The 26,200-nt window shown below is 39.8% G+C and overlaps 1 protein-coding gene across 2 annotated transcripts in view; it reads left to right on the top strand.

Moving 5' to 3' along the window:
* Positions 1–26,200, top strand: part of NELL1 (neural EGFL like 1) — a 1,007,676-nt gene that overhangs the window by 283,480 nt on the left and 697,996 nt on the right. For both annotated transcript variants that reach the window (XM_056131034.1, XM_056131033.1), the window contains exon 12: positions 12,700–12,828. In XM_056131034.1, the coding sequence (XP_055987009.1) occupies positions 12,700–12,828 (129 nt within the window). The remainder of the gene's footprint in view (positions 1–12,699; positions 12,829–26,200) is intronic.

The following is a 26,200-nucleotide window of genomic DNA, read 5'->3' as shown; positions in this document are numbered from 1 at the left end:
GTCCAGGTGGACAGGGTACTCTACCATTGCCAAGATCCAAATTCTCAATCACCAGTGGCACCACCAAAACCTGCCCTAATTACGACTTCACTTTCTGATGACGCAAAATATTTTGTGCCAGTGACATTGCCTTTACATCAGTAGGTTGAGATAGAGAGACCATGAGGCAGAGAGGGGATGGAGGAAGAGGCTACCAGAGAGACATGTGTGCACTTGTTTGCAATAAAGTAATGAGAATGTGATTATAACCCCAGCAGGGAAAGCTGACTTATGAATCGCTTTCCATGAGAAGAAAAAAAAATTCTAATAGTCTTGACCAAGGATTCTTATGATTGCTCCAGGAAAATACACCAATCACTTGGTCCATCCCAAGACTTTCAACTCAGTCCTCAGGGTTCTATTCCCTTTGTAATTGGCTCTAATTAGATCTTCAACATCGCCAATGACTTTGGAGGGTTTTGTAGCACATTGGAGACTTTCTGTGTTGGGGGAAAAGTCATTTCCAACATCTGTTCCCAATGTGTTTATCTGTAATTTTAATTCATGCTCACTTGCCTTGTCATCTGGTCTGGACTGAAATTAGTTGAGATTATTTCTACTCTTTAAGATTTTATGCCCTTCAATTAAATCCTTCCAAAGAGTCTCGTGATTTCCCCCAGTCTGGCTCATCATTTTTAGGTGAATTTGTAATTGAAACAGTTTTAAAGAGGGAATTTGCAGTGAAAAGAGGCTGAGAAACGAATTGTCATTGATGAGAATGAAGCTAGTATTAAATAGACAAGTTAGCAGTTTGTAGGTCGGACCTGACTTTACATGTTGATGGAAGAAATCTGATCAGAATCCCTGTGTCTGTGGGCCCCGATGGGCTGTGTTGTTTGTTCAGGAGCCAAGATGGATAACAGAGGACATTTAAAGGAGAGGTGTACTCTCAGGGAATCCTTGAAGTTTGTGGCCCTGAAAGTGTCTCTAGCAGGCTACAGGGAGCTTCCAAATTTCTGGAGGCTATTTGGTGTAGAAAGGCCCTTCAATGTTGCACTCAGAGAAAAGGATTGTCTTCCAAGGGAGAACCTGTAAGAGTCTAGAGCTCAGTCTTTGTATGTAAGGAGCTAGAGGAATGTTCTTAATCCTCAGGCTTTTGTGATATGTTGGTTGGATGTGGAGTCTTTTGTGGAGTTTTTAAAAAGGATCTTTGAGTCACATAACTTCAAGTCATCCCATAGGTTGAGCTACCTCCATACCATATAGAATATATCCTGTTCAGAATACCCTTTGCTCCTTGTATATCTTTCAAGATTGGACAAGCAGAAACTGTTAACTTCTTGAAATTTGAAAAAGGGTTGAAGAATCCAGGGTGCCTTTTCAGGTTGCCAAGGTATAACATTTCAGAGATGCTCTCTTCTCAGAAATAGGTGAGAGGCAAGAGGTGGAGGACAGACAATGGTGCTCTATATAGAATCAAACTTTAATCTTAGATAAACTAAGTTCTGCTCAACGGTATGGTCCATTCATTCCTTTTTTATGGAAGAAGTCCAAGTAGTAGATCAAAAAGATGCTACCGCCAGCGGTTAAGAAGCCGGAGGTGAAACATAGTGGGTTTTGCTCTAATTATAAAGGATGCAGAGTGGGAGCTGGAGAATGGCAGTGGGGGGCCCTCTTTATAATAAGCACCAGGGTTAATTTTATGCAGATTAGATAATTGGATTTTAAGAAAGCAAATTAGTTTACAAGTTTTCTTTTTTTAAAAAAAATTTCCATCAGCAAGTAAACACTAGATTCAGGGTCACTAGGAGAATCCAAATCTTAAACTTCTCAGTCAGAGGAGAAAAAGTGTGACCCTAATATTCACTAGTTTTCTTATGTGTTACTCCCTGTCCTATCACCTTGCCCCCTTGTCTAGTGCTGTGTACCCTATTAATATAATTTTTACCTGTTGCCCCTTCAGAATATCCATAGGGAGGCATATGGGTCCCAGTTGAGAAACTCTCCTTTAACTTCACTGCCTTGGGTTAGGATCCTCCTTTCTGATACACTCTTGGAACACTTTACCCTTACTAAAATATCTTCTAACTATATAATCATCAACTTTGGTCATTCTGGCTAGAATGTGAAATGAGTGGAGAGTTTATGCGCTATCTATTTCATTTTTGATTATGTTTCTAGTTTCACACTTGTTTCCTGGTTACATGATGGGTGCTTACTAAAAATTGATCAAGAGAATGCATGATACCTTACTAGGATTTAAAATTAAGGATGTATTAGAAGCAAACTGAAACTTAATTTCAGTAAATTATGTGTCTCCCTCTGACCTCATTTTTTACCTCTCAAATATAATGGAAAAGAGGGTCTCATTAATCTCAGTACCTATTCATGGATCATATTCCATTGTGTGATGGTTTATTTTTCTTCTGAGTTCCTAAGCGAAAATCATGGCATTATCTCTTGGAAAACTAATAATATTTGTTCTTTAGGAAAGATTTATGTTATGTGGGTAGACTTGAAAAACCTAGTGAACAACTGATCTCATCAAGTCATGTTATACATTCCTTAAATGTTCCTTGATGTTGGAAACTATTGTTAGGAAGTAATTTAGCATGGTGGAGAGAGACTGGTGTTAGCATGATATTTTGGTTTAAATTCCACTTCTCACCTATGAGCTATGTAACCATAGGAAAATTTGTTCACATGTTTGAGCCTTTTTTTGGGAGGAGGGTGCACATCGAGCGGTTCTCAGGGCTAACTCCTGGTTCTGTTCTCAGATATCACTTCTTGCAGGCTTAGGGTACAGTATGGGGTGACAGGAATTGAACCCTGAATGGCTTGTATACACAAGGCAAGTTCCCTACCCACTGTACAATCACCCCGGTCTCAGCCTAAATTTGCACTGCAGCACTATCTTCCTGTTGTTCATCGATTTGCTCGAGCAGGCACCAGTAACATCTCTATTGTGAGATTTGTTGCTACTATTTTTGGCATATCGAATATGTCATGGGTAGCTTGCTAGGCTTTGCCATGTGGGTGGGATACTCTCGGTAGCTTGCCAGGCTCTCTGAGTGGGGAGGAGAAATTGAACCCAGGTTGACCGCGTGCAATGTAAACACCCTAGCTGCTGTGTAATTGCTTCAGCCCCAACCTAAACTTAATATCTGTAAAAAATCAGATCACCATGTATTGGATGTGGGAGAATGAAGAGGTTGACTAGAGGTGCCATGGAGTCAGGGTTAAGGCTCTTGAGCACTTTGGTGTTGGTGGGGTGCATTGATTTGTACATTGATACCATAGATGTTAACACTGTTATAATCATATTATCCAAACTATAAAAAAACACCAAAACATACTTGTTAACTCTGATTTTGGAGGATAATTTTGTTTGTCACGGCAAGAATTTTTTTATTAAGTGCTTATAAAATGTTGTCATAGTAACCAAGGGGCCACAGTGAAGCATTGGGAACTCAACAATACTTGAGAGACTTTATTCTACCCTCTTAGATGCTTTGTGAAAGTAAAGCACAGTTAAGAAGTCTGATATGATAGAAAGTGACCGTGGACAAAGAATACATGTCATAAAAGATGCACATTGAAGGAAACTTTGTAATAAAAGAAATCCTGGCAATAGTGATCAATTCTGATGTGGGGAGAGCAATCCAGAATCTTTTTCTTTTATAGAAAGTAATATTTCAAAATTATCCCTTTGATATCAAAAATAAAACATCCACTACCTATAGTTATAACAGTTATTGTAAGCTTTCCAAATACTTAAGATTTTTTTTAAAAAACAGGTTTCAGATTGCCAGCAAGTTAAATTCTTGCTCTGATTTTGACTGGGGCAATCATTAGATAATAGGTCACAGATAGACTGGGTGTGATATTATGCTCATAGAATCTTATAGATCCATTTTATAATGTCCCAGGAATGGCTTTATCCTTTACTTTTTATCTCTGCCTTTTACTATCTGAGTGGACATATGGTATAGTTCAAAGCACATGGACCTAAGAGCATGCCAGACCTGATTCCGAGCCTAGCATCTCCACTTAGTAACTAAACATTCCCGAATTTGAGGTTTTCTTATCTTGACCTTGAGGATATCAGTGTTATCAAGTTATTATGAACTTTAGAGATCATTGTAAACATTATCTTTACAATTATTATCATTTTTATCATAGTGGCTAACGTTTATTGATCTTTCTTATCAAAAATTGCTCTAAGTGCTATTCATGGATTATCCCTTTTAACTCTTTCTATACATCTACCTATTTAAGAAATTTAGTTTTATTCCAACCATATTGTAGGTGGTTGAATTTTATCGGTTTTTGTCACTATTTTATAGTTTTGGTCTTTTTGATTATGTGCAGCTCAAATACTATAGATTTAAAATTCAATTTCAGAGAAAATTTCTAGAATAATAATTCAAAAGGCATTAAGCTTGGAGTTTGTCTAGTTCACTGATTCTGTGTTTATTTTAAAGCCTGAAACCCTGTTGTTCTCAGAAATATGCAAACACTATTAAAGCAGAGCTATTCTTTTTGAATTGGAGCTGGGGAACGTGAACCCTTCCTGACAATTCACTGAAACACCAGGCTCTAGAATTCCTCCCTCCCTCTTCCCCTTTCTCCCTCCCTTCCTTCCTCCTTTCCTTCCTTCCTCCTTTCCTTCCTTCCTCCATTTCTTCCTTCCTTCCCCCTTCCTTCCTTCCCCTTCCTTCCCCATCCTTCTTCTTCTTTCCCCTCCCTCCCTCCCTCCCTCCCTCCCTCCCTCCCTCCCTTTCTTCCTCCCTTTCTTCCTCCCTTTCTCCCTCCCTCCCTCCCTCCCTCCCTCCCTCCCTTCCTCCCTTTCTTCCTCCCTTACTTCCTCCCTCCCTCCCTCCCTCCCTCCCTCCCTACCTCCCTTTCTTCCTCCCTTTCTTCCTCCCTCCCTCCCTCCCTTTCTTCCTCCCTTTCTTCCTCCCTCCCTTCCTCCCTCCCTTTCTTCCTCCCTTTCTTCCTCCCTTTCTTCCTCCCTTTCTTCCTCCCTCCCTCCCCTCCCTTCCTTCCTTCCTTCCTTCCTTCCTTCCTTCCTTCCTTCCTTCCTTCCTTCCTCCTTTTCTCTTGCCTTCTTTCTCTCCCTCCTTCCTTTTCTCCCTTTCTTCCTCCCTTCTCTCCTTTCTTCCTTCTTTCATTCCTTCTAAGAGCTTTACACATGCAAAAGCAAGTGCGCAACTATGAGCTACATTCCAGGCTCCTTGAGAAATAGTTGAAAAATTAGCAATGTTGTCCACTGTATACATATGTAGATAGCTAAATTGATTTATAATGTTTAGCTGTAGATTCTGAATTAGAAATTAGATCTCCTTACTTTAGGAGTCGTTGTTTTCTGTGACATCACAATATGTGACACAATGCTATTATTGATCATTAAAATATACTGGTTTGAAGATGATAATGTGCTTTCATATGTCTCTTACCATATTTGATTTTCATTACTTTAGTGTAAATGTAACATCACATTATATATTATATATAAATAAATTATAACTTATATGGGCCAGAGCGATAGCATAGCGGGTAGGGCATTTGCCTTGCATGTGACTGTCCTTGGTTTGATTCCTCCACTCCTCTCGGAGAGCCTGGAAAGCTACCAAGAGTATTCTGCCCGCATGTGAGAGCCTGGCAAGTTACCCGGACATATTCGATGTGCCAAAAACAGTAACAACAAGTCTTAAAATGGAGACATTACTGTTGCCCGCTTGAGCAAATCAATGAACAATGGGAGGACAGTGCTACAGTGGTACAGTGGTACAGTGCTAATCTATATATAAACATATATTAATAAATTAATAGTCTTCTGCCCCCATGCCTTGCTGTCCTCACTGGGCCCGCCCCTCGGAGGGGGGTGGGTTGAGTTTCACTCTCCGCCCCAAGCAGAGCCCCAGCAGCTGAAGACTTTCGGAACCAGACATAGCCATGCACACATTTGGACGAGCCTCAAGCATGAAGGAACTGGTAGAGCAACCCAGGTGTGTGGGATCCAGGGCTGAGACAAGGCTGTTTGGATCGGGACTGGGCCTCCTCCACCCATATCCTTCATTTTCCAATAGCTAGACAGTCACATCCACCAACTGTTCCTGGTGCCGTGTAATCCCATCAAAGGCCAAGGTCCAGAGACTAAAGCTTCCAAGCTCCTGGAAGTGCAACCTCTTATTGTCTAGTTCTCGCTCTCAGAAAACCTCGCAAGCTACTGAGAGTATCCTGCCCGCTTGGCAAAGTCTGACAAGCTTCCCATATGCCAGAACCCAGTAACAATGAATCGTCTCATTCCCTTGACCCTGAAAGAGCCTCCAATGTGGCACTTGCTAAAATCTCAGGGCTAGGACGAGTGGAGACATTACTGGTGCCTGCTTGAGGAAATTGATGAAAAACAGGATGCCAGTGATACAGTGACAGTGATATATTAATAAATTGTATATAAATAATATTATATATTCGTTGATTGCCTCGAGCGGGCCCAGTAACGTCTCCATTGGAGACTTTGTTGTTACTGTGTCTGGCATATCGAATACTCTCGGTAGCTTGCCGGGGGCTGGAGGTGTGAATAAGACCTTTCAAAATAATGTTTTTGTATTCTTGTTGTATGCCCAAGATTGGAATTTTTGGGTCAGATGGAAGCTCTATTGCATATTTTTTGAAATATTTCTAAACCATATTCAGTAGAGGTTGGAAAGAGCAAAACTTCCAATAACAGTGAATGATGATTTCTTTTTCCCCTTCCTTCCTTCCTTCCTTCCTTCCTTCCTTCCTTCCTTCCTTCCTTCCTTCCTTCCTTGCTTCCTTCTTTTCTTCCTTCCTTCCTTCTTTCCTTCGTTCCTTCTTGACCACATCTCTGCGAGCGCTGAATTTTTGGATTTTATTATGTAGACCATTTTAGTTAATGTGAGGTTTTATCTTGGTGTCATTTTGATTTGTACTTCCCTGATAATCATTGAAGGTGAAAATTCTTTTTCATGTGATGATGAGCATCTTTATGTTTTCTTTAAGCAAGTGTGTGTTCATCACTCTGTTTTTTGCTGTTTATTTGAGCTCTAAGGGAGTTTTATATATTTTGGATATTAGTCCTTTGATATATAATGAGTGAATGTTTTCTCCCAGTGTAATGTCTCTTTTAGGCTTTTGTTTCACAGTGATGAAGCTTTTAAGTTTGATGGAGTCCCATTTGTTTATATTTGCTTTTGTTTTCTTTTCCAGTGGGTTCATAGCATTGAAAACTCCTCTTAGGTCAAGATCTTAGACAATGTCCCTATGTTTTTTTCCTCCACATATTTCATGGAAACACATTTGATACCATGGCCTTTAATGTTTTTTGAGTTAATCTTTGTGTATGGTGTGAGGTGAGAAGATCAAGTTTTATTTTCTGTGTGTCACATTCAATTTTCCTATTACCATTTGTAAAAGATATTCTGCTTACTCCATCCATTGCATTTTTGCATCATTAATTTACTGTCCATTCAACATCTAATGGTTTAGTTCTGGATTTTTAATTCTATTCTATGATCTGAGAATTTGTCTTTGTTCCACTACCATGCAGTTTTGATTACTATGGCATTGTAGGAGAGATTAAAACCTGGAAATGTAACTCCACACATTCTTTTTTTCCCTCAAAATTACTTTGATGTACTTCGAGTTTTATGTTTCTATATTAATTTTAGAAAAAAGTTAATCATATTAATTTTAGAAAAAAGTTAATCATATTAACTTTTTTCTATGCAATTAAAAAATTTCATGAGACTATGGGCTGGAGTGATAGCACAGAGGTAGGGCGTTCGCCTTACAAGCGGCCAACATGGCCGACCCGAGTTCGATTCCTCCACCCCTCTCAGAGAGCCCGGCAAGCTACCGAGAGTATTCGATATGCCAAACACAGTAACAACAAAGTCTCCAATGGAGATGTTACTGGGCCCGCTCGAGCAAATCGATGATCAACGGGAGGGCCTTTACCTTTACCTTTACCTTATTGATTGGTATTGTGTTGCAATTATAGTATAACTGGGAAAGTTAAATCAACATTTAACAATGTTGATTCTTTCAACCTTTGAACAAGAAATAGGTTTCCATTTCCCTGTGTTGTTTTTTGTTTTATTCAGAAGTTATTTATAATTTTCACAAAATAGATATTTGTTAAATTAATTCCTAGAATCTCTTTTGGTTGAGGGCCACCTGTGCTCAGGGTTTACTCCTTCTTTATGCTCTGTACTCAGGAATGGACTCTGGCGGGCTTAAAGGACCATATAGAGTGCTGGAGATTGAATCTGGATCAGCCACATACAAGGCAAATGCCCTACCCACTGTACTATTGCTCTGGCCATGGTACTTGGTTCTTTGACAAAATAATAAATGGAATAAAAATGTATCCCATTATTTTGTTTGTTTGTTTTGTGATACACCTGGTAATGCTCAGGGCTTATTCCTGCCTTTGCACACAGGAGTCACCCCTGACGATGTTCAGGGGAGCTTATGGGATTCCCAGGATCAGACTTGGGTCTGCTACATGCAAAGCAAGCATATCGCCTGCTGTTATATCTCCCTGGCCACCCTCCCCTTTTATGGAATTCATGTTTTCCTTTTCTTCATATTTGATAATGTGTAAGAATCTAGCAGGTTTCTGTGTATTTATATCTTTTAGCCTGCTGCTTTATTATGTAATTTTTTTGTTTCTAGAAGTATTTTCAGTAGTCTTCAATGTTTTCATGTACAATTGCTGTTTCATCTGCAAATAGTGATATTTTGTTTCATCTTAGCCAACTTGAGTTCCTTTGATTTCTATTTTTTGCCTGATTGGTGTTTTGAAGACTTCCAGTACTTAGTTGAATAATAGCAATAAAAGGGCTTGTCTTATGCTTGATTTGAATTAGTCTTTTAGAAAGTTGTGACAATACTTATTTTATCTCCGACTTTAGAGAAAAGGCTTTAAGCTTTTCCTCATAAAGGAGGATGTTAAATGCGGGCTTATTGTATATGGGCTTTACAACCTTGAGACAAACTTCTTCAAAATCAATTTGGTTAAGGTTCTCTACTGTGGGTGGTTGCTTTATCTTATCAGATGCCTTCCCTGCGTGGAGGTGATTATATAGTTTTTTTCTGTTATTAATGTGGTGTATCGCATTATTTTTCATGTCTTGAACCATCCATTCTTAATCCCTGGGTTAATTGCCTTCTGATCATTATAATGCATTTACTGTACCATTTTAGTATATTTGTTAGAGTTATATTGATTTTATTTGTATCCATGCTCATCAGAAATATAGTTCTGAAAATTTATTTTTTAGCACTGTCAGCTTTTGGTATTAAATCAATCAGTTTCATGGAAGCTGTTTTAGTAGATTTTCTGTTTCTTCCAAGGTAGTAGGTCTTCTTTGAAGCTTAGAAAACTTACTAGTGAACCCATTTGGCCACTTTTTTTGTTATTGGGAATTTTTTTTTAATTGATTCACCATGAGATACAGTTATAGAGCTTTCATGTTTGAGTTTCAGTCATACAATGATCAATCACCCATTCTTCCACCAGTGCACATTTTCCACCACCAATGTCCCCAATATCCCCTCTTCCATCCCACTCTTCCCCCTGCCTCTATGGCAGACAATTTCCTCCATACTCTCTCTCTCTCTCTCTCTCTCTTTCTCTCTTTACTTTGAGGCATTATGGTTTTAAATACAGATACTGAGAGGCTATTACATTTGGTCCTTTACCTACTTTCAGCACACATCTCCCATCCCGAATGATCCCTCCAACCATCATTGACTTAGTGATCTCTTCTCTATCCCAGTTGCCTTCTCCCCAGCTGATGAGGCAGGCTACCAACCATAAAGCAATATTCCTGCCTCTTGTGTCTACTGTCCTTGGGTGTCAGTTTCATATTATATTATTTTATATTTATTGGGGAAATTTTTGATGACTGTTTTAACTTACCTTGTGGCAGTAGGTCAGTTCAAGTTTTCTAGTGCAGCATCCTGACTCGGTCTCAGGATGTTGTAAAAGTAGAAATTTGTTCATTTTGTCTAGATTGTCCAATTTAGAGTCATAGAGTCATTCATAGATATAAGATCTTTAGTATAACTGAGATTTCTTGGAATTTTCCTCCCTTTTATTCTTGATTCAATTTATCCATATTTTCTCTTTCTTTTTTTTTCCTTTGTGAATTAAGGTAGGGGTTGTTCTATTATTAATCCTTTCAAAGAGCTAACTGTTGGTTTCATTTGTCTGTTTTGTTGTGTTTTTGATTTTGCTTTTGATCACTTACTTCTCCTTACCTTTTTATTATTTCTCTTTAACTTATTCTCAGATTCCTTTGTTGCATTTTATTTTTTTTGAGGTGTGAAGTTTTTAATACTATCTGGTCCTAGTATCCTGATGAAGGCATATAGTGCTATGAAAAAAATTCTCACTTTAGCTTTTTGTCCCATGAATCCTGTTAGATCGTGTCTTCAGTTTCACTGATATCCAGGAGTCTTTTCTTTCTTAACTTCCTTTTTGACCCAGGAGTTCTTCATTAGTATGTTTTTAAACTTCTAAGAGTTTGAGATTTTCTCAGTTTCCTGTTTGTGGTCTATACTCATCTTCAAAGCATTATGATCTGAGAGGATACTTGATATGATTTCTGTTTTAATTTAAGACTTCTTTGGTGTCCCCCAGCATGTGGTCAATTCTAGAGAAATCCAGTAGCACTGGGAAAAAAAATGTATACTTAGCTTTTGGGGAGTGGAGAATCCTTTGTCTATTAAGCATATATGCTGTATTTGTTCCTATAAGACGGTTGTTTCCTTACTGATTCTCTGTTTGTTATGTTCAATAATGATAATGTAGTATCAAAATCTCGTATTGCTATTATGTAGTTGTTGATCTTTTCCTTCAGGACTGCTGATAATTATTTTATATATTTACATGATGCTTTGTTTGGAGATCATATATGAATAAGCATTACATCTTCTTAGTGTATAGAGCTTTTGATCTTTATCTAATTTTCATCTTTTTTTAGATGTAAGTCTATTTTGTCTGATATAGGTATAATCATAATCCCTTTTTGGTCTGCTGTTTGCCTATTTGAGTTCTCCAGCTTTTTATTTTGGACAGGGCTTAGATTAGCAGTGTCTAGGACTGGGATACTATAGGCAGGAGGTAAGGAAATATTTAATCAGTCTAATCAGTCTTCAGGCTTAATAATCATAGAAATAGTTTACATTGAAGTAAAGTTAAAGATTATAAAATCCGTTAACAAATCTTCCAACCAACCAATTTTTTTGTAAAAAAAAATACAGGAAAATCTTTAAAAGTAGCCACAGTAGAAGGGTTTATTGTATGCAAAGGAATTACTATTAGATTAATAACAGAATTGGAAGTAACAACAAGGAAAACCAGAGAACAATGGGATAGTAAGGTTGAAAGAATTCAACATACACAAAACAGTTTTTTAAATGTGAGGGTAGTAAAATGGCATATTTAAACAAAATTGAAATAGCCACAAACAAAATATTTCTGCTGTGTACATCTTTAAAATGTACTTAGGAAAAATAATCAACAGTCTTAGAAGGAAAGTCTGAGATTCAGGGAGGTAATTCCTCAAGGGCAATTTCCATCTCCAGTTAGTTTACATAATCTTATTAGAAAAGGAAGTATTTGCATGTGGTTTTGAAGGAATGAATATAAAACATTTAACAATGATTCTTGCATAAGTTAATTTAAAGCATAGTGGATTAAAAACTCTGAAGTATACATATCATAGAATATTACACAGTATTGAAAAAGAATCGGTAGGGAGATTAGGCATTACCATGGATGAAGAGAAAAATAATATCATAAGATATACAGAATGCTATTTAATATATATGAAGTTTAAAATGGGTAAAACTAAGGATAAAGATGCAAGGAAATGATTAACATAAAATTTGGGATCATTTTCCTTAAAGGTTGAAAGGTAATTGGGGATTTAATCAGGCAGTACTATACTGTGTATCAATTTTATTTTATATATTTACACATATTCTTTTTTTTATTTTGCTGTTTGGGTCACACCCAGCAATGCACAGGAGTTACTCTTAGTTCATGCACTCAGAAATTACTCCTGGCAGTGCTCAGGGAACCATAGGGGATGCTGGGAAACGAACCTGGGTTTTCCATGTGCAAGGCAAATGCCCTACCTGCTGTGCTATTGCTCCAGCCCCTACACATACTCATTTTGTAATTTTTTATATATCATAAATTTTTCAATAAAGGTAAAGGTAAAGGCCCTCCCGTTGATCGTCGATTTGCTCGAGCGGGCCCAGTAACGTCTCCATCGGAGACTTTGTTGTTACTGTGTCTGGCATATCGAATACTCTCGGTAGCTTGCCGGGCTCTCCGAGAGGGGCGGAGGAATCGAACTCGGGTCGGCCATGTTGGCCGCGTGTAAGGCGAACACCCTACCCGTATGTAAATAGTAGGGAGAGGGTTCAGGATGAACATGGATAAAAACATTTAAGAAAAAAACAACTTCATTTCGTTCAAGTATCAGGGAAAGTCTTAAACCAAGGCATGATTCAGAGTTTTGTAACTGAACTCTCAGCCCCTTTTCAATTTACCCTTATTGCCAAGACATGCTTCTATGTTTAGTGACATATAATAAAAATGTTCCATTCCTACTGTTTGGAAGTTTTTCATTCTCTTATTTCCAAATGTAAAATTTTATTTGCTTCTTCTAGGTCATAACTTTTGTGCTGAAGGACCTAAATGTGGTGAAAACTCAGAGTGCAAAAACTGGAATACAAAAGCTACCTGTGAGTGCAAGAATGGTTACATTTCTGTCCAGGGAGACTCTGCCTACTGTGAAGGTAAGAAAGCTGTCTAATGAGGTTGTTTGTTAAAAATTCATTCCTGGTACATGTGGTAGATGAAGATTAAGAACCAGTTAGTCCTGATTCTAAATGTTCTGACACATTTATCAACTACCTACAGTGCTCTGTTCTCTTGGTTTATCTAGGCAGCTCAGTTGTATGTGAAAGCAAGATTTTTGAAGGTAGTTATGAAACATTGCAAATCAACAGCAATAGTAACTCAAACCCTATATTCTGATGTCATTGTATCTAAAACCTATAAACACACATTTCTGTTGTCTTATTTGACACTGTTATGTTTAAGTTCAATTTAATGTTATGTGGTGGAAATTTTGGAGCAATAACACAGCGGTAGGGCGTTTGCCTTGTGCAAAGCAAGCCTGGCCGAGCCGGGTTTGATTCCTTCGCCCCTCTCTCGGAGAGCCCTGCAAGCTACCGAGAGTATTTTGCCCATACGGCAGAGCCTGGCAAGCTACCCATGACGTATTCAATATGCCAAACACAGTAACAACAAGTCTCAAAATGGAGACATTACTGGGCCCGCTCGAGCAAATTGATGAACAACGGGAGGACAGTGTTTGGACAGTGTTTGGACAGTGTTTATAGTGGAACTTTTAGTTATGCTTTCATACCAGGTTTTATCCAGTTGTCATATCTTTTACTTGCTGAGGTCAGTGGTTTTGTTTCTAGTTTTTAGTGACTGATTCATGAGTTGGTGAATGTCCAAACTCTACTAAGAGTTACAGTGACAGACGGACTTAGAACTTTGGCTCATGAGCAGAAGCAATAACAGTGGGCTGGAGGCCTCAAGCATTAGGTCAGTGATCCTCATCTTCTCTGATGACACTAAATAGAGTGTCATGAGAGGAAAAAGAGAGTAACTTCTCTATTTTATGTGAACACATATTCATAAGCCTCAGCATTCCACTTTGCTGACAGTAAACATTGCAAATTTGCTACTTTAACATACCAGTGTACCAAGGTTTAGCTCCGGTACTAATTTTAAGTGTATTGTGTATCATATGACTTAGAGTACATGGTATAATTACATATCTGAGTTCATCAATTTTTCTAATTATCCTATAAGAAATCATAGGATTAAACTCATTACTCATTCTCATCATTTTAGAGGAACTCAAATAGGCAAAATAATGGCTAGGATGTTTTGCTGACCTTGTTGGAATCTTTCTATCATGTTTGTTATCAATATATTAAATCATAATGATGTTAATCAGGAAGGTAGCTGTCTTCAATGGAAAAAATATTTGCTGTGAAATTTTTGTCACTCTCCTCTGATTGGTTTGTTTTCAAAGTAGGTTGTGTATTCTCAATGTAGAGATGCTCTTTTTAACTTTTTTTTTTTAATTCATGGTGTTTTTATATAAACAATGAAACTGAAAAGAGAGAAATTAAAAAGAAAATTCACTTCACAAGTGTGCTTCAAAAATGAAATATTTGTGAATCAGCTTAACAAAAGAGATAAAAGGTCTATATGAAGAAAAATAAAATTTGCTAATAAAAGAAAATAAAAGATAGGAGTAAAAGAAAACACAAACCCTCTTCATGGATTGATAGGATCAATATCAAAATGATAATCCTACCCACAGCACTATACAGATTCACCGATTCTATGCGTTTTTGGAAGATCTTAACTGGTGACAACAACAATCTTAAATTCCTTTCCTTTTTACTGTTTTATCATTGCTAAACTTATTGTGTATTGAGGAAATGTGTTGAATTACTACCAGAGCTACCTGGAAAATAGCCTTTCTCTCTGTGTCTGTCTGTACTTGTGCCTGTCTGTCTATCTCCCTCTGCTTTTGTTCCTGTTTGGGGGCCACACTCATAGCTCAGTGGCTATTACTCAGTGGCATTGCTCAGGGGATTTGAATGAGGGTCCTGCCTTAACTCATACTCTCTCAAGCCAGTTGCCTCTCTCTCTCTTTTTTTAAAAATTTCTATTTCTTACCACATTCTGATTCTCATTATTAGTATATCCTAACGAAAGACTCTTCCCCCCACCCCTCTCCTTCCTACCATTTTTCTTTTACTTATCTTGATAGGTTAGAGCTCACTGAGGGTGACATGCAATTTTGGAAGATGACACTTCTCTATTGGTCATGAAACTTCATTTCCCCAATAAAATTATCTTAGTTATTTATCATTTTTGAGAGGGGAGGAGACTATTAATTTCAATGCTTCACATGAACATTTGCTTTTAATATCTGTAAACCAAAACTAAAAAAAAATTAACATTCTTTACTTCATTCACCTTGGGGAAAAATACTATAAACCAGGTAATAATTTAAAACTATTTCTGAGAGTATGAGGATAGGCAAGCACAATTGTAAGATGAACCTTTAAATAGTTTGCCTCCTGACTCTACCACTAGTATTCCGATATTTTCTTTTTCATTGGAACCAGTACACCCCCATTCTAATTATTAAGAATTAGGAGAAAGTGGGAGTATTGCTGTTACTAATACTGGTAGCACTGTCCTCCCATTGTTCATCGATTTGCTCGAGCAGGCACCAGACTTGTTGTTACTGTTTTTGTCATATCGAATACATCACGGGTAGCTTGCCAGGCTTTGCTGTGTGGGTGAAATACTCTCAGTAGCTTGCCGGGCTCTCCAAGAGGGGTGGAGGAGTTGAACTCGAGTCAGCCATGTTGGCTGTGTGCAAGCCAAACGCCCTACCCACTGTGCTATCACTCCAGCACACTAATACTGGTAGGATTGGTTTATGGTGGTGGAGTAAGTGCCAGGGTCATCAGGACAGGTAAGAGAAGGCAATCCCAATATCTGCCTAGGACAGGCTATTGTCTTTACATCACAGAAAAGATTTTCCAGGGAAGCCAGAGAGTAAAATAAAATAGTTTAATTTAGGAAATCTAGGGGGAAGACTGAAGAGTGAACCTAGTGAAGTAAACAAAGGAATTTCACAGAAAGGAATTTCATTCCAAGTTGGGATACTTTTCTAGAGTGGGCAACAACATTTTTTTTTTTTTTGCAAAGTTGATTTTATAGGTTTTGTTGCAAACTGTCCTGCCTTGGGGACCTTGCTAGGATGTTGTCAAAGAAAGAGGACTCTGAACTTTTGGCCTTTTCCCATTTTTGTTCAACCCTTAGTTTTGCCTATGTTTCCCTTCTTCTGAGGACCTGTTTTTTTATGGACTGACTATGGCATCATTTAGTTTTATCCGGCCTTTCTTGCAAAGGCATATCCAAAGGGAATCTTTTGTTGAGTTTGAGCTGGTTTGGTTTTGGACTGGCAATGGAGTATCTTGTATTTTCAGATAAAATCTTGGTTTTGTTACTTCCTAAAACTCATTGCCAAGGGCCCTCTACCTGACCATCTGTCTGTCTTAGTTTGATTTTATTTCTCCACATGATATTCATTTTTATAACACCCGATTCAGCTTTATGGGAAGCCACTTGTAATATGAAACCTGCCCTTTGTGCACTGTCTTTGTTTTATTAATGGTGCTGAACAAGTTTAAGTCTGAATCACATTTTCCTTGAACACACTTGTCAGCTCAGTGTATGTGCAGTGTGATCTCACTTTGGGTAACAATAATGTACCCAGACACCAGTCATTTCTATATTATGGAAGCTTTTTACCGGTTCCAGGGGCTTACTTTTGGAGAGGAATATAGTCTTTAAGGAAAAATGACTAAATATTAGTCTCCAGCTAGAACATTTATAAAATAGAGCTAAAGCCAAGGGTCCTTTTCTGGGCATCTAGATGAGAAGTACTGAGAACAAAGTAGAGATAATGCCAACATGTATAGAAAATATCCCCTCTCTTTCCCTCATCACATGTTCATGGGGCCTATTATCCTGTATCTGCACCATGGCTGATATCATCTTAGCTTGCATGTCCCCATAGAAGCATCCTAAGAAAAGAAGAAAAGAAAGAGGTTCAAAATGTTCACCTAGAGCAAGTGAGGTCAGGTTCTTTCCTTGCTTTGGGTCAGCAGTTCAACCCCCAGCATCACATATGGTCCCCAAGCACTACCAGGAATGAAAATTTCTGGGTGTGACCCCAAAACTTTAAAACACAATTTTTTTGGTTTTTATTTGGCTTTGGGACCCAAACTCACAGGAATCAGGGGCTACTCCTGACTCTGTTCAGAGGAATCACTCCTAGTAGTGCTCAGGGGACCACGTGCAATGCCAGGGACTGGCAATAGAGTATCTATAAAATAGAATCAGCTGCATGTAAGGCAAGAGCCTAAATCCTTAAACTCTCTTTCCAGCTCTTCTTTCTCTCTTAAAGTAAATCCTTTCTAGAAAGACTCCCCAGAGCAGGAGAGTCCCTTTATCTTCCTTTTAGGCTGGGTTTGCATCCTTTCTACCCCTAGAACAATGATCGAGAAAGGTAAAGACCATGGCTGTTGCTGGTTTGGACTGATCTGCTTCTCTCAAGCTGGAGTAGGGTTTTGTCTTTCACAATCCATTTGTCTTTGCCTTTTATGAGGTGCAAATTGGGTCCTAGCCATAGAAAGAGACTACAAAGGAGCTAGGGTGGGCACACAGTTCCATCTGCTTAATTCTTTTGACTAAATCTAGTTCATCACTGTGTCCTCTGCTGTGTACTCAAAATTACCCCCTGGGATGGTCTGATACACCAGTAGTCTATAGACTCATATGGTCTGAGGCCCACCTGAGTCCCGGAGACCATTCAGAAGCTGAGTTCATTCTTTCACCATAGCCCAGAGGGAGTACATTATTAGGAAGTGCTTCAGGCCAGTTCATTCTTTCACCATGGCCTGGAGGGAGTACATTCTTAGGAAGTGCTTCAGGCTAGTTATTTTTTTTACTCTGAGTAAATGGAGTGAAAATGACCCTTATTGTATAAACCATGGAACAAGACTGGCTTGCAAATTAAAACAAAATATTACACACATTGTCCAGGCTATCTTGAAAAGCCTATTCAGCCTCTCAGTAGAAGGAGCAGCACAAAGGGATTTCAATTTTCTTAACTTCCTAGGGCAGTGGTGGAGATAGGGCATATTAAGAACTCCTGCTCTGCAGAGATTGCAGAAGAAATGGAAGGAGAAGACAGCCGCCACCCAGCCAATCAATACAAGATAATAAGGCCTTTTGTCAGCTGTGATACAGGTCACAGAAGGTGGTTTTGTTTTGCCCCTTTGGAACCAAGCAGGCGAATTCCCCATTTTGAGGAAACGGCTTTCGTTCAATTTTGGTGGTTTACGAATCTGGTCTGCTGAAGTTGGTCTTAAATATTTTCTTATACATTATTAGCTTAAGTTGGCAGCAGTGCCTGAGGAAAGTAGAACAATTGAGGTCCAGCTCCTGTAATGCTCTCAGACTTGTTCTTCCCATTAGAAAAACATTATTTGAAAGAATCCAGAACATTGGGACCTCATGTATCAAGCAGTCTGCCGGCATGGAAAATACCACATTAATAATCAGGGATAATATATTCTTATAGATGATTCTAAATTTTTCAAACTCCTCTTATACCGTTCCCTTTATATATTTTTGTACCCTCACATACTGGATGGGAAGGAGTGATAGCACAGCGGGTAGTGCGTTTGCCTTGCTCATGGCCGACCTGGCTGACCAGGGTTCGATTCCTCCGCCCCTCTCAGAGAGCCCAGCAAGCTACCGAGAGTATCTCGCCTGCATGGCAAAGCCTGGCAAGCTACCCATGATTTATTCGATATGCCAAACACAATAACAACAAAGTTTCACAATGGAGATGTTACTGGGACTGCTCGAGCAAATCGATGAACAGTGGGAGGACAGCACTACAGTGCTATACATACTAGATCTTTATTTTTAACATTGTTTTGATGGCTGGTGGTGCTGGAGGCATACTCCAAACTTGGTGCTTGCCGGAGTGGGATGGGGTGGGGGGCGGGGGATGCAATGCTGAGGCTGGAACAGAGAATCTCACAGGCAGAGCATGCAGCCCTTTGAGCTGACTTCCCAGCCGTATTTGTTATTTTTTCACTCATAACAATAAATCTCTGATCAAAGTGCCAACTTTATCCACTTTAACTTGGCTTTCCAAGTACAGATGGTAAAACTCAGAGAATTGAAGGAAAGATATCACTCATTTCTAAGATAAACTTATTTCTACTCTAGGACTTGGTACCCTGACTAATGCAAGTGTTTATCACTTTCCCCACCTTTACCTTGTACCGATATTTGATTATGGTTAAAAGTATTTTCTATCTCTGCCATCCAGGGAAAGGTGAATGGAAAAGATGAATTCCCTTCTAGAGTAGAAACTCTAGGAGTGATTATAAGCTTCTACCTGACTCTTTTTTGCTTGATGACACAAAACTGGCAGTGTTTCAGAGTAAAACATCTCTCTTAGCAGGGTACTAGAATGGAAAGGACATGATAAATTATGCAGCTGTCAAGAGATGACCATGCAGAATGAGTGAGGAATAACTGTGTGCAACTCACCAGGACTTGGGAGAGTCTAGTTACCTTTTCATGACTTAATATAAGCCGGATAGCACACCTACCTTAATCATCTGATACCCAGATTATGTCTGTAGGTTCAAAAGAATGACTCCAGAATAGTGCTTAGAGTCAAACGTAAGTTTTGTTTTTGTTTTTTGGACCTAAATCTGGTAGATTTCAGGGCCTAGTCATGGGTCTGGGAATACCTCCAGATGGTGCTTAGGAAACCATGTGGTGCTCTGGAGCAAACCAAAGCTTGTGCTCAGCCCATTGAGGCATCTTTCCTGCCCTTTGAAAACTATTCTTTAAAGAAAGCACTGAGATTACTATACAATTTATGTATCGATTGTTCATTCATAGTTTTGGTTTCTCTTCAGGTCACATTATTTTTCATCAGATCATAGGTGCAAATTTTGTTTCATTTTATCCAAATTCAGCATGGGAAATTGGGTTTCTGACCTAGGATGATGTGAAGCATTGCATGTGAAAAACTTAGAAGTTGTCCAGTATTCAGAACACTAGATATATCACTGTTGATCATCATTATCATCTTAAATAATTCGTTGCTGAGGATCCTTCTGAATCAGGAAAATGTATACACACGCAGGCCAATAATTGGAGAAAGGGGAATTCTCCTATCTGTGCTTCAGGAGAACTGGCAGGTGGTCGGGGAGAGAGTTCTTTGATCGAAAGACCAGGGATTGACTTTTTGAAGGAGCATGGTGTTGGCAGAAGGTCACCAAGACTAATATTGTATAATGATGAGATCCTTTCTCCTCAGAAAAACATGAAAATATAAGTAAGGCTGTATTCCAGAAAATAGTATCAGACAAAATCACACATTGGTTACGATTTAGTAATTTCATTCAAGAAAACAACTGAAATTGTTAGAGACCCTGGGGTTTTTTGGCTTTCAGGAAAAATAGAAATTGTCTAGAGGCAGAGGAGAAATGTAGGTGTTTATTATTAGCTCATGCTGGAACTCAAGAGGATAGCACAAGACCACATGTCTTGGCTACGATCAGGGAAAGCCTTTGAAAGGCTTAGATGCAAAATGAGTGCCACCTAAGCACCTAAGCGTGGGGAGATACAAAGTACCAGGCCCTGTAGACAGAATATTCTTCCCATATATTGAAAATCTCTACCCTGGGGTATGAACTTTACAATTAAAATGAGAACAGACATCTGTGAGGGATCAGCATTGGGATATGTGTTGGTATTTGCTGGTTTATCTGGTTTTTCCCCTGGAGCCGGGCTTCTTGGTAAACATTCTGCTTCAGCCTTTCTCACTGCTCAAACACCTGTAATGACCCAGCTTTGCCTTTCCTCTGCCTCTCTCTTGAAGCTCTACTCCTTGCACAGTAGCTTGGTGGCTACATCAAAGGTGAATCTTGCACATAATCCCATGTCTGTTTCAAATGATCAGATGCCTACAGCCATTAGCAAGGGTACTTATCACTTATTCTCCATGACTGGGGGTGACAGTAGAGGATGTGACGTTTGAGTACTCAGGAACATGGCAGTGTTCCAATAGATGTTTCAGGAAAACCAAGGGGGAAGTATCAGATGCTCAGAACAGTATGGGTGTTCTTCTATAGAAACACCCTGCTGGGCATTCCTGGTGAAGAGGATACCTGGAAAAGTGGCCAGTGCGCTCACTTCCATGTTTCATTGTCCAGAATTTAATCAGGTGATTCTTGTTCTAAATGTGTGTGAAGCAGATGAGCAATGTGACTGTTTCATCCTCAGATGTGGGCTTGAGTTTGCGGGAAACCTACTTTGAACAGCATAGGAACCAAACTCCTATTATTCATATTAGTCATGAATTAACTAATAAATTAAAGCTGGTGAAACATTAATGGTAAACTTCACTTGCATTTTTTTTATTCCGAGAGTACAAAAAATTGGCATAAGAATGCTTTGGGATTTCTCGTGTTTGCCTTCCCCTATTTAGTCTGTGACTAACGATGGATCTGGGATCCAGGCATCAATAGTGACCCCTCCCCCCACCTCAGTTTCCCTTGCCCCCTTCCCTTAGGCTCCCCTGCTTCCCCCACCCCCATGGTCCCCATCTTTTCAAGATATAGAGATTTTCAGCCTTTACTCATATGAATTCCTTTAGGGGGGGGAGTCCCAATCAGTGCTCAGGAGGTCTTGGGGCCCCACTGGAGATTCTTGGCCAACCAGGCTAGGGGGCTAAAGCAAGGGTCCAAGAATGTGGTGCTGTTCAGGTTTTGTGGTGCTGGGGATACCTGAGACATCCCCCCTAAGTGCTGGGAGTCTTCCAGGACCACAAGTAGAGGTGCTTGGGAGACTTCCAGAGCTGCATCCAGTGATGCCTGTGGAAACTGTGTGGTCCCAGAAATAGAACTGAGGTCAGGTGCATGCTGGGCATATGATCTAACTGCCGTGCTCCCTCCCAGCCCGGCTCATATTCTCTCTGGGGTCACTTTTATCCCAGGAACAGATATTGATGAAGCCTCTTCTTGGGCCTGGCTTTTCTCTGTTGCCCCTTTGTTCCTGAGGCCATTTACAGCAGCATCTGCTCCTGCTTTGCTCAACTCTCGCCTCCTCTTAACTATCCCCCTCCCCATGCCTTTCTTTTGTAATTGTAGCAAAGAAGAAATATCAGGCTCAAACCCAAATCTTGCATATTCCATGTGAACCACTCTTTAAGAGGTTCATTTCTAAGCTGCCTGTTGAGAAGGGAAACTCGTGAAACCGTTAGGGAAAATGGTCAGTCCTAGAGATGAATGTCATGCTGTTCTGTGTGGGGGGGAGGTGGGGAGAGGTTGCAGGGGGAGGGGTGGAGTACCAACATTTTAAAAGATCATTTGCAAGATAGTGTTTGGAAATATTCATTATTTCTTGGTGACTAAAAATTCCTTATGGGTTGATTAGAATTTTAGAGTAACATGCAGAAGCCTCAATAATGTATCATGCCAAAACTGATCCGCCCCTCACTGCTCAATGCCCTAGAAAGCCGAACACCAGCTTTGGCGAGAAGAGCAAGGCTTTTAACTGCAGTTTGGAGTGCTCAAATTCACCTGCCTGCCCCTTTGTTTCAGGGATGATTTATACAGGTAAAGGAGGAATTTGGAAATTTTATTTTTAAAAAAAGTGGGTTTTGGAACAGAGAGGATAAGGCCTTGAGAAAGAATAGTAGGTGTCAGATTAAACAAGGTGAAGAGTTTTATGTGCCTCTCCTGCTAATAGATAACCTGTAAGAGGTCTTAAAATCTGTGAGCTGTTTTAAAGGTAAAAGGGGAGCAGGAGCAAGGGTGGGAGGGTGTCTGAGTGAGTTTTCTGCTGGTTTTTCCATCCTGCAACGAACAGTCAGAACCTATTTACTGCTCTGCAGAACAAGGTGTGAGTTATAGTTTGTGTAACCCAGTTTATCAGTGTCAGTAACTCTGTTGCTTTAGGGCTACAGTTTCACCTTTAAGGCCACAGTTTCACTATCACGGAAATGGTAGACTATAGTGCTTTGCTCAGTTGCAGGGTCCTGAAATGAGAGCCCCTTTTTTTTACCCCCGTCCAATCAGTTGCTCAGGTTCTTAGACAGAGCATCGGATCCATGCTTGCTCCCGACCCCAATACTGCTGTATCCGGAATTCTTTCTGGTATCACCTCCAAAACGTCCACCCTCTTGCTCCTACCCTAATCTAAGTCTCTTTTATGTTTTTGTCTATTTCCATCCTTTCCACTCTTGCCCGGCAAGCTACCGAGAGTATTCGATATGCCAGACACAGTAACAACAGTCTCCAATGGAGACGTTACTGGGCCCGCTCGAGCAAATCGACGATCAACGGGAGGGCCTTTACCTTTACCTTACCACTCTTGTTATAAGAATACACTTAATCACTTAATCACTTAACTTCCCGTTAGTCGTCGATTTGCTCGAGCGGGCGCCAGTAACGTCTCCATTTGTCCCTGTCGCGTGCTAGTGTAGCCCAATGGCATCTCTTCGCTCCGGGAACATGGAGGGCCTCAAACCGATCGTTCATGATCTTGACAAAGAAGTCTGACCATCTGGTAGGTGGGCGGCCACGCGGTCTCTTGACATCCCGTGGAATCCAATCAGTAACAGCTCTAGTCCAACGGTCGTCTTTAAATCTCATTACATGACCAGCCCATCTGATTTTAGACACCTTGGCATATGAGACAGCGTCCCTGATCCTTGATCGTCGACGGATGTCAGAACTCCGGATTCGTTCTCTCATTTGAGTGAAACGTGATATTCCAAGCATAGCTCTTTCTATTCTTCTTTGGGAGACCTGAATGGCGTTCTCATCTTGTTTGCGTAGGGCCCAGGTCTCTGAGGCATATGTTAATGCAGGAAGAACAGTGGAATCAAAGAGATGTGCCCGGAGCCGGAGGTTCTTCGTCCTCTTAGCTATTTCTTCGACGTTCTTGAAGGCGTTCCAAGCTGCTCTCTTCCTCCTGCGCAGCTCGGGTGCCAGGTCATTTGTCATGTTGACCTCTCGACCTAGGTACACATAGCTGTTGCATTCGGAGACGGTCGTTCCTTTGAGAGCGAATGGGGCGTCAGGAACAAGGCTGTTTCTTATAAACATTGTCTTCGTAAGATTCAGCTGTAGTCCTACCTTTCCACACTCACGGTCAAAGTCGGCCAGCATTTGTGCCGCTTGGCTGATGTTTGGTGTTATTAAAACAATGTCATCAGCAAAGCGGAGGTGGTGTAGTTGCCGACCATCTATCTTCACTCCCATTCCTTCCCATTCCAGTCGTCGCATGATGTTCTCGAGGGTGGCACTGAAGAGTTTCGGTGAAATGGTATCACCCTGCCGCACCCCTCTCTTGACATCAACGATCACTTCTTTGTAGAATGGTGAGATCCTGGTAGTGAATCCGCAATACAGCTCACGGAGGATCCTGATGTATTGGGCTTGAATGAATACATTTTTTTTGTATTGAAGAATACATTTTTTTTAACTAGTGACTATTTGTGACCTCTTGTGTTGGGGAGGATTTTTTAGCCAACCACCGGGAAATTTCTATGGACTGGCATTATCCACACATCACAGGTTGAAGAACAGGGAACTCACCCATGCTTTCTTGAAGACTAGATTTAATTTCACTAGGCTCCCATCACTCCAGGCTGGAGTGATAGCATAGTGGGTAGGTGTTTGCCTTGCACTCAGCCGACCTGGGTTCGATTCCTCCACCCCTCTCGGAGAATCCAGCAAGCTACTGAGAGTATCCTGCCTGCATGGCAGAGCCCGGCAAGCTCCCTGTGGCACAGTAACAAGTCTCATAGTGGAGACATTACTGGTGCCTGCTTGAACAAATTTATGAAAGATGGGACGACAATGCTGCAGTGCTACAGTACTCTCTCCCACTTTATTGTTTGCACTGTCAAAGCATGTCCACCCTATCCATCATCCCATATTGTTTTGTTTGATCTTCAGTATATCCCAAGTTTCAAGGTATCCCATTTTCTTCTTCCTTCTGTACAAAATTTAAGACCTTGCAGGTGCTGCAGTTTTAAGTTTCATGCTAGGAAGAAAGCATTTCATGGTACAATCTTACACACATTTGTGAGTGATTGATATCTGCACAATGTCCCAGAGGTAAATGCATTCTTAAAAGAAGATGCTTGTTAATTAAGAAAATCCCCAAGCTGTTAAGTTTCAAGTAGCATAGCAAAAGAAAATGAAAAATTAAAGAACTGTGAAAGTAGAAGAGCAAACTCTTAGGGGGACTAAGCAAATCATCCTTGCCTGAGTATGTTCCTTGGTAGTCAGCCATCCTCAAATACTGCTGCTTTTTAGAATTTTCCTGCCTTTGGTGTTTTCCTTGAAAACTCCATAGGAATTGATGTAGTAAAAGAACACTGAACTAAGGGTAAGGAATTCTTGATTAATCCTGGCCTCATGGCTTTCTCTGTGGGTGACCTTGGAATGGAAGGATACCCAATTTGTCTGTGTCTTGGATTTTTTTTGTGGTCTAAAAAGTGTTTTTAAATAAGGCCTAAATACTACCACTTGATTGTGCAGTTTAAAGATGATATGGAATGTTTTGTGAAGGTCGAAGGAATGAAGCTCCTTCATGTAAAAACCATTATTTTAAACAGTAATTACATAGTTATCCACCCATGCAATAAGCATTTCATCATAAATGATCATCGAACTAGAATGTGGTTTTCAGTTATTTAGTATTACACACACACACACACACACACACACACACACACACTGCTCTGGTTATCTGAAATAGTTTATATGTCAACTTGACTATACTAGGGATTGCTTTATAGATGGTTAAACATTATCTATGAGTGTGTTTCTAAGGATGTTTTTGGAAGAGATGACTCTTTAATTCATGTTTCTTTTCATATTGAATTCACATTGAACAAAAATGTCTAATTGATCAAGGTAGGTAGGCATTGTTCAATCTGATGAAGACCCAAGTAGAATAGAAAAGCTAAAGAAAAGAGAACTTATTCTAGCTCACTAGCTCACTGGTTCTGGCTTTCTGGAATCCCGACAAATACATCTAGCAATGTACATATTGTGCAAGGCAAACATTTTACCTGTTGCATTGTCTCGTCAGCCCCAGACTGAACCGAGTCATTGTTTATGTGGAAACATTTGCTAGATATTATGGAACTTATAGACATGAGCCTGTATGTAATAATGAGGTGAATGGCCATGGCTAAAATTTTATAGGATACAGTCTACATACAGTCTACCCCTATAAAGTGGTAAAAATGAGTCATACTTAGACTTGTTTTATTGTTTCTGTCAACATTGAACAGCTTCTGTGGCTGGATATGTGCTGGGGTTCAGAAATCCAATGGTGCTTATGTCACAGAGCTGATTTCTAAGGAACATTCAGACCAAAGAATAAGCGAGTCTTACAACTGGATGATGAAACTTTACTAGGATTTGTTTTAAGAGT

This window comes from Sorex fumeus, unplaced genomic scaffold (assembly GCF_029834395.1).
Source record: "Sorex fumeus unplaced genomic scaffold, SorFum_2.1 ptg000007l, whole genome shotgun sequence".
Lineage (NCBI taxonomy): Eukaryota > Metazoa > Chordata > Mammalia > Eulipotyphla > Soricidae > Sorex > Sorex fumeus.
The sequence above is the reverse complement of the archived record's forward strand: the minus strand, read 5'-3'. Positions and strand labels throughout refer to the sequence as shown.